The sequence below is a fragment of the Galleria mellonella genome, unplaced genomic scaffold, assembly GCF_026898425.1.
Source record: "Galleria mellonella isolate WM207_F2 unplaced genomic scaffold, CSIRO_AGI_GalMel_v1 utg264, whole genome shotgun sequence".
NCBI lineage: Eukaryota > Metazoa > Arthropoda > Insecta > Lepidoptera > Pyralidae > Galleria > Galleria mellonella.
The window spans coordinates 2,201,580-2,217,024 of NW_026442060.1; the positions used below are offsets into that span (position 1 = coordinate 2,201,580).

Consider the following 15,445-nt stretch of genomic DNA (forward strand, 5'->3'; position numbering starts at 1 on the left):
TGCCAGTAGTTGCTATGCTTGGCAAGCAGGTTGACAACTGCAGTTAAAGCTTGGAGATCTTTTAAGAGGGTCCCTGCTGCTCATTTTTCGACTATTAAGCTCCCTTAGTCGCTTCTTACGACACCTATGGGAAAGGAAGCGGTGGCCTATTCTATGGCGGGATCGCACGACAATATTTATGTTAGGGTTAAATTAAAAACATATAAATTTAAATAAATTACAATATCATACTTCAGACATTTATTACCATTTTGACATTAATCGCTATAAGATCTATAACAAAACCTAAATCTATGTACTGGAATTTCCATTCGATAGAAAGTATGTATTTAATTGGTAAATTGTTCATGTATAACATGAAATAAGTATTAAAGTTTTATTATCAGTAAAGGTGTATTCACACTTAACATTTTTCTATGCAACTTAGAATGGCAAACAAGCTGACGACCCACTTGATGGAAAGTGGTAACCGTCGCCTATAGATATGAGCAGTACCAAGGACATAATAGAGTATACTCTTTCACTCATGATACTCCTCATGTATTGCCATTCCTGAAGACCCAGCTGTTATGCTTCTGTACCCTGTAAATTCACTGCCATATTTCACCCTTCAAACCGAAACACAGCCATGCAAACACAACTGCTTCACGGTTGAAACACAAATGAGACAGAGGTACTTTTGTATAAAATTTGGGTAGCTCTTGGCATTTTAACAGCTAAAACATTTGTCATAAAAATTGGTATACTTGTAGTGTTTAGATGGAAGTAAATAGACTACCTTTTATCCTGGTCAATTAATATATCCTGGCCACGTAGGTAAATATTAAAATAAAAATTAAACCATTGCATGCTTTAAAACACTGCAGTCCTTGGTTCAAAAATGGTTTTAAAACATATATTGCATAACAAACGCATAAATGTCTAATCATCCAAATAACTTTACTCATTTTCACATTTACACCCCTTATTCTTAGAAAATAAAACCTTTTACAATCTTATTTTGATTATTATACTGTTTTGTCACTTTCATTCAAACTGAAAAAATTGCGTAAAAGAAAGAGATAAAATAGGTTTATGACAAGTTTGATGTTTTTATGAATATTTTTTTATAAATATTGCAGTTTAGAATTAAGCTGTTATATTTATAATACTATATACATTAGATGACTGAAAATCATCACCAGTAGCAGTGTAGTAGTGATGGATAATATATAGTAATATCTATATATTGGCTTAATAACATCGGTTATCCAATATTATATCGAAATGAGAATCCGTTCGAAATGAATATACATATATGTAGATATCCGATTGGTACGGGTAATATGGAAATGGGTGATAATCTTTTATATAGTAATATAGTTGTATAGTCATATTTAAATAACTAGAGTAAACAAAATATATAGAAATCGAAGCGATACATCCATATGGGTTATATCGATTAATCATGCATATAGTGTATTGTAAATACAACTTTACTTTGTTATAGTGACAACGATAGAATAATTTGGCAGTTTTTATTTTTACAATGAACATTTAGCAAAATTATCTTACGACTATATTTGAAATGTCAGTCTTTTAATTAAGATAACTAAAAATAGACGACTCGTAAGATTTCCTAAAACAGGAATAAAATCTCTAATTAACTCCTTCCATTAAAGAAAACTGTATATATTTTTAAATATAGACTTACTGATATGCTTTTAACTGTAGAATTAACAATTTAATGTAAACATTATAAAACTTTATACATTTTTTTTTTATTTTATACAATTTTGTTGTTATCTGTGATGCGGAGTCCGGCAATGCCCTGTAACAAATGTATTTGTATTAAATGCGGAAAATTATAAATTTATAAATTGAAATCAACATTGCGACCAAACTTAATGTAAAAACTTAAAAAATGAAATCAAACAGGTTTGTATAACAAGGTACAGAAAAAAATTACATATTTATTTCATATTTTATAACTAGCCCTGATGAGATAATCGGAGGCATTTGTCGACTATTACTGTGTAGTGACTATAATACCTCGGACATACCAAGATTTAACTGAGCATAGTGAATGTTACAGGGCATAGGGCGAGCCTACCATCACCTCATGGTATAGTGAGGACACCTCAGTTTAGGAAAACCTTTGGTTTTAAAAAACCTACATTTTTTATTAAATTTTATGACTAAGACATTCACTAAGTAGATATTTCCCAGAAACTACGAAGATTTCGGGAAATATTTACTTAGTCAATTTTAATAATAGCCCCCTAGACAAGTGGCAAATTAATCAATCGATCGAATCAATAATTAGTTAGAATAAAACAGCGACGTCTAGTTACTTGTTCTTTCTTATGCGAATGTTAAAGTAGTTCGTCAAGAAACTATTTGGATATGAAAGACTAGATGGCGCTAGAATCAAAACTTGTGGTTTTCATTGATTATTTTGTATTTAAAAAACATCTGGGACAAAATTTTTAAATTGGCGAGTAGTTTTTTTTTATTTTTTACTGATATAGTAATAAATCATTATAGGATTTGTCTTTATTCTCTTATATTGTACAATTTTGTATAAAAAGACACACACATACTAACAAGAAACATTGTGATTATCTTTAATTACATAATAATTAACAAAAATCACAAGTGTCAATTCCAGCATCATCTAGTAATTCTTACCTAATTTTGTTAAATGACCAAACACCTTAACCGAAACGATTCTATCGATAGATTCAATTGCTACTTGTTTAGATTTTGATCAAAAGAGATAAAACCACGTAAACAATAATTAGATATGTCTAATTAAGAAACAATTTTGTACTGAAGACTAAGTTACACTTTTTGCTTACTTTGGTCTACTAATCTGTAACAAGACGTCCCTATTAACCTTCCAAATGATTATTATCTTATCTTGCCAACTGGTTTAATTAAACCCGACAGTCCAATTAAATTTCCGTAGAGATAGCGGAAAACTACAAAATAATTTAGTGGCAACTAAATAAATTCGTTTAGTTGGCACTGGAATGTTATAAACGTTAAGTTAATGTTACACCATTAATTAATCGTCATTTAGAAAGAGATCAAGTGTTTCTATTTCAGTTGTTAAGAATTTATATTGATTCCTCTTTTCTTTTAAACAGTATTAATTTCAAATGTCCCAGATTAAAGTCACTTAATAAATTATTACTATTTAGTGTATCTTTTTTGAAGACAAAATATATACATACAATATTTAAACACATTTGAATTTCGTATTTTCACCAACTATCTTAAGTTATTCTACAATATTGATATATTTCAAGACTTTAGTTGTGACAAAATCAATTTTGGTATAAAAACTCAACTAGTGAACCGATTTTGATAAAATTTCTATAAGACTAATTTGTAAGACGTTAAGAGGTAACAAACAAATGTATTTTCACATTATAATATTAGTAAAAATTTATATTCAATATCAATTAATTGTATGTAAAATTTCTTATTTAAATAATATTATAAATATCTATTTAAAGCTTTCTTTATTATTTTGAAAGGCTAATAAGTATTATTGAATGTTATTTACCCGTAAATATAGAAATAAACATATAGGTCATCTGATAAAAAACAGTTACCCTTATCTACGAATAAAATTTCCGATATCTCTCCAGTGATGCCAAACACCGATAACAAATTAAAAACAATTCTAATGTTAAGCGAAATATTGCTATACTTTTATTCTTTTTTTCTTCTCTTTTATACTATGATTTTTATCAAGGTAGTAAACAAACATACAGCCCGTCTGAAGGTAAACGGTTACTGTAACCTAGGGCGCCTGCAACACTACACTGTCACGTGCGCGTTGCCGACCCTAAACAAACCTTAATACCTCCACGTGGTCCCTGGAAACCATCGTGAACCTTTATGAAGAACTTCATCCTCATATCATCCTTCAGTCTGATAGCGCGGGTGGGAAAATCATCCATTAAAAAAAAAACTTTAATATTTATGAAGAACCTCATACTGTAGTCTGTAGGGAAAACCTCGGCAGAGAGCTCATTCTACAGCTTGAGCGTTCGCGGAAGAAAATTCCTTTGAAACCGCACTGTACGTGATCACTTAGGTAGGGGTCACTTAGGTGTGAGGATGAATTCTCTGTCAAAGGTAAGCGGTGCGATGATAAAAGGTAGCTGTGGGCATCATTTTAAACAATTCATTAGTAATCTTATTGCGTGTTACGTTCATCGTAATGGTGACAGTTGACAAATACCTCTGATTACCCCATTAGGGATTATAGTCGTGAAGCATAATTATTTGAATAAATTACGACTTACTCCGCGGCATCGCTGAAACTGTTGCTTTGGACGTGCTGTCACTGTCGTCGGACTCGGAACGGTTCTGGAAACTGGTCTCTGTTGACAATGACATAGAGATTATTTTCCTTTAAAAATATATATGTATAAAACCAAATTTATTACCTACTTCGTCGGCGTGAACGGGATATTTTTACTGACCGTGATAAAAATACGTAAAGATAGTTCATATATACCAAATTTAATAGAGATCAGTAGAGCCCTTAAGGATTAAAAATATTTAAGAACTTAGTCAGAGTTTTGTAAACACTGTTTAAGTTGTTAAATATTAAAACAGTGTTTTAAATATATTTTTTGTAGTAAATCCGTGTTCCAGTGGGTGTCGTAAGAGGCGACTAAGGAAACTTAATGGCAGAGGGCTGAGCAGCAGCGTCCGCTTAAAATACCTCTAAAAGCCTAACTACGGTCACCAACCCGCCTGCAAAGCATGGTAACTATTGGCAAAACTCCTCTTACGAAGAAGGCTTATGTTTAGAAGTGGAAAGTTAACGGCTGAAATTATGAACGTGTTATATTATTTACCTATATGTTACTCATTCCAATTTAATTACTATTAAATATTCAGCTATCTCAATAAGCTAAACATTGTGATAAGAAAGATTATGCGACTTACAGTTTAAGATAAATTCTTTCTAAGTAATGCTCAATCAATTAATCGTACTTAATCTATTTGCAAGAGAGACCAGATTAAGCGCCAAATCCTTAGATTCCTTCACCAACTAAAACGGAAGAAAGATTCATTAATTTTATTAAATTAGACCAAGATTGATGGTGGAGGGAAGCGAGAATGAAACACTACGCAACACTACCTTTGGTGGAAGTTAGTGTAACTATGTCCTAATAATGTTAAGCAAATAGCGTTATTAATCACTAGTTGTGTCATGCGGCTTTGCTCGTATCAATTGGCACAAAAGCTTTCAATTTAGCATATGCCTTTTCAGCATGATTGATTTATAACGGTCCAAACATATTTAAACTTACATATTTACATTTGAAAATGAAATCCTAAAAACAAAAAAAATTAAAAAAGATATAAGATTCTGCCCATAGCAGTACTACTAAAAAGCCAATGTTAATCTCTGTATGCATGTTAAGATAATACGAATCCTGTTTCCTACAGGACAGGCTCAGCCTAGTGTAGGAATCAATGATAAATTCTGTGCTTATTCAAACATATTTTGTTAAATAAATATATCTGTATCTATTTTATCTATCTATTTATGTTATAGAATACACTAGTGGTAAATTTTATAAATCAACAATTTTACAAAAAAGTAAATATTTTTGAATCGTTCATACTAGTTAAAAGTTTATCTTGTCGCGTTAATATCATCATCATTGCCATATCAGCCGTTACCTGTCCACTGATAAATATAAATGTTGCTTGTTGGTATATATACAAGGTCCATTTTTCTGTTTATTATTATTAACATTATTGAGAACATACTCGTATTTAAAATAAGAATATAAATACCACAGCGTTATTAAGCAGCCTTTTAAATAGTCTAAGTATATAAAAGTACATAAATAAAGAAAATAGTACATTCTAACGATTTTTTTCTATGTGGAAAGGTGACAAACGACCAGTAAGTGATTATTGCATTATTATTAATTGTAAGTTACCGTTACCTGTCCACTGCTGAATATAGCCTGAGCATAGAACATAGCATGAGGGGGGGGGTTGCTAGTAGTTTTTATGCTTGGCAGACGGATTGGCAACTGCAGTTAGACGTTGGTGATGCTTCATCCTTCGGCCATTAAATTCTCTTAGTAGTAGCCTATTATGACACTCACGTGAAAGGAAGGTATGGCCCATTCTAATTCGGGACCATATGGGAAGAAAATATAAAAATATAAAGCATGGCGTCTACTGGCAAAATCTCCCTTGTGGGGGAGATCGATGTTCAATGGTGGACAATTAATGGCTAATATAATAATATTTTTATAACATAATGTAAAATTACATTACAAGTTACAATTACTTTATACATCCGTAACTACGTCTGATATGATTGCGAATAAATAGAAATACCATTAATAAAATATAAAATATTTCAGCGTTTTGGCATAGGATAAAGTTTGATTAATATCTTCTGAAAGTAATCTAAATCTAAAAGTAATCTTCAATTAAAAAAGATAAGCCATAAAACTTGAGGAGTTGTATTAATTATTTCCAAGTACATATATATATTTATTATATTGAATTTTATATAACAACACCGGCGAATAGAAGTTTTTTTATGGATGATAATGAAATAGTAACCCCACCAGCGCTGTCGGTATACATCGGCGGGGCACTAGTGAAGGATGATAGGTAAGGATGAAGCAGGTCAGTTGGCCCATCGTGACGAATTCAATAAGAATTGTTCACGATGGTTTCCAGGGGGAACCACGTGGAGGTCGACCTGATAGGGCATATTGCTAGCAATGGTGTTGTCAAACTCCATTGCTAACAATCCCTTTCACCCTGGCAAATAGAATTTACTCAGGAGTCACTAAATGAAGTCAACGACGATGCAGAATTATAAATATCAAATATATTATAACAGGTGACGAAACATGGGTTTACGGATATGATGTCGAAACTAAGGCTCAATACAAATTCTTTGATCTATTTCGAAAAAAAAAAAGAAAATCGCCGAGTATAAAAACATGTCTAACCTTAGCGATTGTTAGATACAGACAAAATAAACAATGAATACAACTGAATTTTTTATCATACTTCGGGGGCATATATACCAATATAATAAAAAAAAATCGGGCTCTACAAACCCATGAAATTTAAAATTTCCTGTTATTTTTTAATATACCTTTTATTACACTTTATCAAGACTTAAGTTGATGATTTTTGTAAACTAAAATATACTTGCCAGTACATGGGAATAATGTAAATAGATAGATAGATAGTTGCCCAATAAATAATAGTCCAATGGTTGACTGGTAGACAATTTCGTCCGGAGTTAAGTCCGCCGTTAGATAATGTGTATAGAAATTACTGTGTTAATGCACAGTTTAAATAAATAAATAAAGAATAAATAATTTATTTACACTACTCACAGCATATGAACTTTTATCGTCACAAAATAATAGGAAAGCAAAATAATATTAAGACGTTTTTAAATTTCCGTGCACGTTCATGATATTGTCGTGGTAAATATTCGAATAATATCGTAACCGTTCCTTATGGCAGTCTATGGGGGAGGCCTGTATTCGGAAATTGATAATAAATTTGTGAACTTATATTTTTTTTTATACAACTTAGAATGGCAAACAAGCTGACGGCCCACCTGATGGAAAGTGGTAACCGTCGCCTATAGACATAGCACAGATAACACATTATCATAATTATATTTCCTTTATTTTAAAATAGTATAAATCAAATAAGTATTTTATGCTATGATTGGCAGGCGGGTTAGCAACCGCAGTTAAGTTTTAGAAGATGTTTTAGTAGGGACGCTGCTGCCTGTTCCTCTACCATTAAGTTCCTTTAATCGCCTTTTACGACCCCCACAGGAATGGTAGGGGTGGCTTATTCTATGCCGGGACCATACAGACTTAAATGTTTACTTATTATATATACATACTAGCTTTTATCCGTAACTTCGACCGCTGGAATAAGATATGTTTGCTGACCAAGATAAAAAGTCTAAGCCTATAGCCTTCTCTATTCCACATAGTACATATATACCCAATTTCATAGAGATTAGTTAAGATGTTAAGGCGCTTTAAGATAAAATATAAACAAACACACTTTCACATTTATAATGTTATTAAAGATATGTCATAATGTATATATATACACATGTTACTTTATAATTTCCTAAATGAGAAATTGTAATTTGTAAGTGGAATTGATATATTTGTAACGATGTTAATTAAGCTGCTAATTTAATCCGTTGTCATAAACTTAATCAAAATTTATTACAGATTACATCAACACAAACAATCAGAACAAGAGAATAATAAAATTTAAAGTAATTACTTTAAAATGTTATTAAAAAGTTATTATTATAACAAGAGAGAAAATTACAATGCTCTTGAACAAAACTTTCAGTTTATAATCTAGGATTTTGTTTCACAAAAAGACTATACTTAAATATTAAAGTTTATTAGAAATTTCTAGATAATCAATTGAGCAAGCAGTTTTTTTTTAATTCCTTCAGTTTTGTGAAACAAAAAACGTATAAACTTATTAGCTGTTAACTGTCCACTGCTGAATATAGGGCTCCTCGATAAGAAAGGTTTTGCTAGTAGTTGCCACGTTTGGCAAGCGGAATGGTAACCGCAGTTAATATTTGATGATGTTTTAAGAGAAACGCTGCAGTCCATCTCTCAATCATTAGGTTGTCTTAGTCACCTCTTACGACAGCCACGAGAAAGAAAGGGTTAGCTCATTCTATGCCGGGACCACACACGGGCGAAAAACAAATATTAACAGTAAATTAAAGGATTTAATGATTATTATAAGTCATTATTGTATACAGTAACATTTAATATTATTTGTTGCATTAACTTAATCTAAAATATTCTAATAATATTAAGGACGATGTAAAATATGACTTAATATTGTTTCATAGAAGATTTATTAACACAAATTTAATTTGTAAGACCTTACAATGAAAACAAATTGCTGATACGACGCAGTAAAATTCTAATCGAAATATTAAATTACAAATAGCTACATTTAGACGAGGAAACGTTAATTAAAAACATGATCCAAATACAAAACTAATTAAAAGGACAGGGATATATTTATGGAAGATTAATTTATGGTAGATGTTTTGTTTGAAGGTATATTACGATACTCGAAATTCACGGACAAAATTTCACCTCAATAAGTATTGAGGTATTGTGGCAGAAATAAATTTAATTGAAATACATTTCGTTGGAATTTCTTAAAACGCAACAACATCTGTATTAGTTTGTTAAATTGAAGTATAATTAAATAATTTTACATAATACAATCCATTAATTAATATTTGGTTCCCCAAATAATCAAAGTGTCTCATAAAAAAAAAAAACGAATTCAATTGTGACTAATTGTGATTTTGATTTGAAAACTAAACTTTTTGATAAAATCTCTATAAGACCAATCTGTACTTATATCGTTTCAGATAAAAAAAATACCAAATCGGATTAGAACCGACGGAATTATGAGGTAACAATCTTTAATCAATTGAGAACCTCATTCTTTTTGAAGTCGGTTGAAAAATAAACACCAACTTCATTCATGACTAAACTACTAAAACGATTTTGATAAAATCTCTATGGAACCAATCTAAACGTATATTCGTTTAAAAATATTTTTCAAACCGATTTGTGAATGATGGAGTTATGAGATAACAAACAAAATAAATACAATTGAATTGAAAAAATGCTTCTTTCCAACCGCCTTCAGAAAAAGAAGTTATCTGCCTGCCTTCTTTCTGAAGTCGGTTGCAAAGCTCAAAGAGAGGGTGACTTCTTTACGTAGATATTGTTATTACTTTAATTTTTAATGTTAAAATTTCATAACTTATTCATAGTTATATTAGTACAGTGAGTCTTTTTTTTTTTCTTTATTTAGAGTCTGCTAAATAATTATATTAAAGAAGATTATATAAAATAACAATTCTGATAAAGAAAAAACTTATTTATTTTTCTTCATAGTTTCAATAGGTTCCGTATATATTTATTTAGTTATTATTGCACCACTTAAAGAAGTGGTAATATTTAGGTAATATATAATAATGACTATATATATATATATATATATATATATATATATATATATATATATATATATATATATATATATATATTTATACATTTATCGTATATACAATTATACATACAATAACGAGATAAGTAGGCACAAAAGAACAAAAATTAGAAAAACAAATCCAATTATTTTATATTATATTGGTTTACACAAAATTCGAACATCGCTTTGTTCAAGGTCTACTGTAAGTTTTACGAGATACGAGTATTTCCTGTTACTTACTATAAAAATGCGGAACAAAATGTCTAGTACGGCATTACCGAACATATTTGATATGGGGACCATCAAAAGGAGAGTTTATATGTTCTTAAAAGGCCAGCAATATATCGACGACTCTTCTAATATTGAATATATGATTGAGTATACTTTTATTTGTATTAACATCATCATCATCATCATCATATCAGCCGTAAACTGTCCACCGTTGAATATAGGCATCTCTCGTTAGAGTGTGATAGCCAAAAAAAGCTACAATCGGATCGACTTAGCTATGTCCATGCTGAATCGTACATGACCAAGTATTAATGAATGATTTTAACTATTAGTAGAAGCGTAAAGTAAATGGAATAATTCGAATTAATTGATCAGTGGAATAATTAGTACTTTTTTTATATATCACTGAGGTGCCAAACAAGCATACGGCCCACCTGATGGTAAGTGGTTACCGTAGCCTATGAACACCTGCAATACCAGAGATATTACGCGTGCATTGCCGACCCTGAAGAAACCCCCCTTTTGAAGAACCCCATGGTGTATATAATTCGCGACCTCCTCGGTTGAGAAACGATCATCATCATCATCATCATCATCATCATCTCAGCCATTACTCGTCCACTGCTGGACATGAGTCTCCCCCATAGACCGCCATAAAGAACAGTCCTGAGCCACTTGTATCTACTGAATCCCGGCAATGCATTTTAGGTCGTCACTCCATCTAGTCGTTTTACACTGCGTTTGCCTGTACCGGGTCGCTACTTAAGAACCTTTCTTTCCCCATCGGTTGTTGGCTCTTTGAGCTATGTGACCAGCCCATTGCCATTTCAGCTTGCTTATCCGTAAGAAACGATTATCTATACTAATACTAAATAGGAAAGATTTGAATGTATGTTTGTAATGGATAAACTCAAAAACTACTCAACCGACTTTATAAATTCTTTCACCTATAGAAAGATATATTATCTGCGAGTAACATACGTTATATATTATAGAGAAAGATATTAGAGAATAGAGTAAGCAAAATAGGCTCATCGTGAATCATTCGGACTTTGGATGTACTTGTAAACTTGTCGAGTTTTCTAGAATAGCAATAAATTATTTAGAAAGTGTCCAATAAATAAAATTTATTGTTTTTTATATATTGTGATTCTTAAAGAAACGAATTGGGAAACGAGATAGTAAGGTCTTAGTTGCTAAATATATTAAATAAATAAATAATTTACGAAAGTTCTATCTACCCGTGGGAAACTGGGGCGGATCCATAGTATATTAAAAAGTATAAAGTACATACAACACACCCGCAATATCTCTGGTGTTGTGGGTGATCATGGGCGACGGTAGTCACTTACCATCAGGTGAGCCGCATGCTCGTTTGTCTCCTGTGTTATAAAAAAAAAACATACCTGTGTCAAACCTTGGTCTACTTGGTAGACGGCTCGGCAGATCTTGGTTGTCGACGTGGTCAAACGTGCGGAAGCCAAGAGCGAACTCCGCATATGGACTTATCTCGAACATTTCTGTTGAAGAAAATAACAAATTATTTTGGAGAAATGAATAAAACCAATTACAACGTCGCATTAGGTCCCGGCATAGAATAGGCCACACCTTACTTTCCTGTGGGTGCCGTAAAAGTAGTCAATGGTCGAGAGATGGGCAGTAGAGTCCCTGATGTCCAATACAACCCAAAACACTCTAATTCGAGTTAAGTCAGAAAAGTTTGATTCGTAAATTGGCCCGATTGGAAACTAAATCCGGGCCCTCATAACGCAAAACAATCTTACTAATATTAATGTAAATTTAAAAATACATTTTATGTTTGTTACTTTATAGCGGTTTAATGGTTTAATCAATCACTATGAAATTTGGTATGCACATACTATATTCGTAGGATGGAAAAGGATATACGCTTATTTTTAATTCGGTCAGTAAACATTTCCCGGTCATGCGAACGAAATTGAAGGTAAAAGATAGTATCACATAAAAGAATACATAAGCATACATAGGATTGACCCAAATAGAGATAAATTCCAGTAAACTTATATTTCATTAAACTTTGCGAGTATTTCAAATAAGTTTAGGGTACTGTAGGGTACAGGTGGATACAAATGGTTGTTTAGGATTTTAAAGAAACTCTTAGGAACTTTAAAAAAACTCTAGGGAAAACCTCGAAAGGGAGCTCATTTCACAGCCTGATATACCTATATATATCAAAAAGCAATACAGGTAACCTTCACTTACCATTCTTACTACTTTTCCTAGCATGAACAGGTGATGTATAAATTCTAGGCGCGTGCGCATATCTTTCTTTATGTTCCGAATGTGAAGCGACGCTCTCATTTCTCGATTTCACGTCTTCGGCGATCGAGTGACGATACTGAGATGTATAATTTTGCCTATTTAAAAAAGAAAAAATAAAATTAGATAATCTAATTAATGAACTATATGTACAATTTATTGTCTTTTACAAATTAGAACACACTTGTACTACCTAGCCATTAAAATAAAACCTATTGTCTATAATTATTATAAAGCAATAATTCTTAGAATAAATTCCGCAAAAAGCTGTAAGCTATATTTATATACACTAAGCGAAAGTAAAAGAGTTTGACGGATTGAAAAATTCTATTTGCATTTGATAGCACAATTGATCTTGAGGAAAGTTATAAACTGCTCAACAATTGAATTTTATATAAGTTTTCTTCATTTGGTATTTTTATTACATTTTTATGCAACATTTTATTCTATTACATTTTGTTTATAGTAAATATTAGTTAATAAATTGTTAATATAATCTAATTATAATCTTATTTTCTTATTGGAATAATGTTAGAAAGTAATTCTGTGGAATTCAATTACGCACATTCTTAAATTCTTAGAAACTTTGATCAACAATACCTAACAACTAAGAGAAAGCCTCACGAACTAAACTCAAATAGCAATACGGCATCGTCTGAGTGAATATTACACAAAAGGCTTTAATATTTAGTTAAATGTTTAATTAAAATTTTATTATTTGCATTTAATATTATATAAACTAAAATAAAATACAGTTTTTATTTAAATCAATAGAAATAAAAGCACTGTAAAAGTGAGGTCTCTCCAATGAAGACTGGAAAGGTACAAGAAAATTCTGTGTATCTGGATGAAGCTTGAATGGATATTTTAGCCATGAATTTATATGAATAATAGTACAAATGAGTTGTTAAATGCTGGAAACGGACTCAATTTACATCTACAGAATATTACTAATACGTTCCATTCCGGGGAAAGGGATCGTTAGTAATGAAAATTAGCTACCATATTGTTCTCCTTATACCCTCTTAGATAGATCTCCAAGCCGTTCCTTCTAGAAACCATAATTTGATAAATTCGTCACGATTAATAAACTGACCTATTTACATCCATACTTATCATTGGCACTCTGCTAGCTTATACCACTAGCGCAGGCTACAATAAATATGGTACATAATATGATATCAAATATGGTACTTACCTGTGTCTTTTAATTAATATACAGAAGAAAGCTAGAAGACACACGACCAGAAGTATGGAACTGCATACAATGACCAGCATGTTGAGGTCGAATATTTCTGATGGAGGTCCAATTTCCTCTATAACAAAGAAAATCAATATTATAATAAAGAATACATAATGTAAGATGTCATTAATTAATGAATTTATTAAGATAAAAAATAATGAAAAATAAAGTACGGTAAGTAAGTATCTTTCTGTCCAAAACTATCCACTAGCGGTGTTAGATAAATAAAAACATAGAGGAATATTCTTTATTGTTTCCTCCAAAAGATTATAATAGTAAACATGATATATATATATATATATATATATATACAAAAATTTCAAGATATAATCACAGTGAGTAAACCATAGGTGGCCTTATCGCTATAAGCGATCTTTTCTAGGTAACTTTTAAATGGAGAGGAGTAATTATAAACAGCGATACCTCTGTCTCTTCTTTCTGCCCTTTTCTCGTATCTATTTGATATATATTTCCTTCTTTCATTCATCTCTATTTGCAGTCATCTCACTAGTCACTTTCTGTAATGTCATCTTTCACGCAGTTCATTCATCTTTCTGGGTGTTATTCAGCATTGTTAACAACACCTCTAGTGGATAGTTAGTTAGTTTTTTAACACAAATTATTAATGTAAGCACTTTCTCGTAATAATAATATTAATAACTTTATTCCATAACTATAATTGTAAGAAACTCAGTACTGGAAATTACAGTAAAAGTAAGTACGAGTACTTAAATTAATTTATACATTTGGATCAGCTTGAACATCTGTGTTCAGACTAGGTTATAAAACCTGTATCTCAGACAACAGCGCTCAACCCTCATTTAATACTACAATATTAGTTCAGTGTAATTTTTAGTGCTACATATAGAATGTTTATTTTATATAAATAGACATTTAATACGATTATCGTATTCCTGTTTACCACTATTATTTAAATTACAGAATTGACATTGTATTATGTAAATTTAAAGTATAATTTTCATTTCTTATAATTAATTAATGATATTTAATGTTGTAAATAAATTAAAATGTACAAAAGTTATAATTGCATGTAGTGTTTTGGAGTTTCATCATTTGTAAACTGCAGCTAACAATAAATATGTAAATAAAGTTAATTGATCTAATATACATAATCTAATGACAGGAATTAATAAATAGGATACACGATCCAAAATGGACAAATTTGTAAGACACATACAGTTTATAATATCAATGGATTACTAGCTGACCCGTCTACTCTCTATCGTTACCTACTGGGTCCAATTTTATTGAATTAAAAATTATCCTATCTTTCAAGTTGAAGTAAACATTTACAAAATTTCATTAAGTTGAGCAGTTTAGGAGATTAGCATGAATAAACATCGTGACACGGGATTTTTACACATTAAGCTAGCTGTTACTGGTATCCGCAGCTTAGCAAGGACGGGGTCGATTTACCCTTTAATTTTAAATTTTCCAAAATCTTTTTTAGTCGTTATTTACTTCATAGACTTTGCTCTAAATATCAGCTTTCAGACATTGTAGTTATGGCTGTGTATTTTAAGTAAGTACAAACAATTTTATAAATATAGATTACGAGTCATTATTTCT

The 15,445-nt window shown here is 31.0% G+C and overlaps 1 protein-coding gene across 1 annotated transcript in view; it reads right to left on the reverse strand.

Moving 5' to 3' along the window:
* Positions 1 to 239: 239 nt before the first annotated feature.
* The window catches only part of LOC113513847 (cell adhesion molecule Dscam2-like), a 96,006-nt gene continuing 80,800 nt past the window's right edge, over positions 240 to 15,445 (reverse strand). The window contains exons 28-32 of the mRNA XM_052895074.1: positions 13,811 to 13,928; positions 12,556 to 12,710; positions 11,721 to 11,834; positions 4,302 to 4,379; positions 240 to 1,810 (exon numbers count right to left, since the gene is read on the reverse strand). Coding sequence (XP_052751034.1) covers positions 1,782 to 1,810; positions 4,302 to 4,379; positions 11,721 to 11,834; positions 12,556 to 12,710; positions 13,811 to 13,928 — 494 coding nt within the window. The 3' untranslated portion in view covers positions 240 to 1,781. The remainder of the gene's footprint in view (positions 1,811 to 4,301; positions 4,380 to 11,720; positions 11,835 to 12,555; positions 12,711 to 13,810; positions 13,929 to 15,445) is intronic.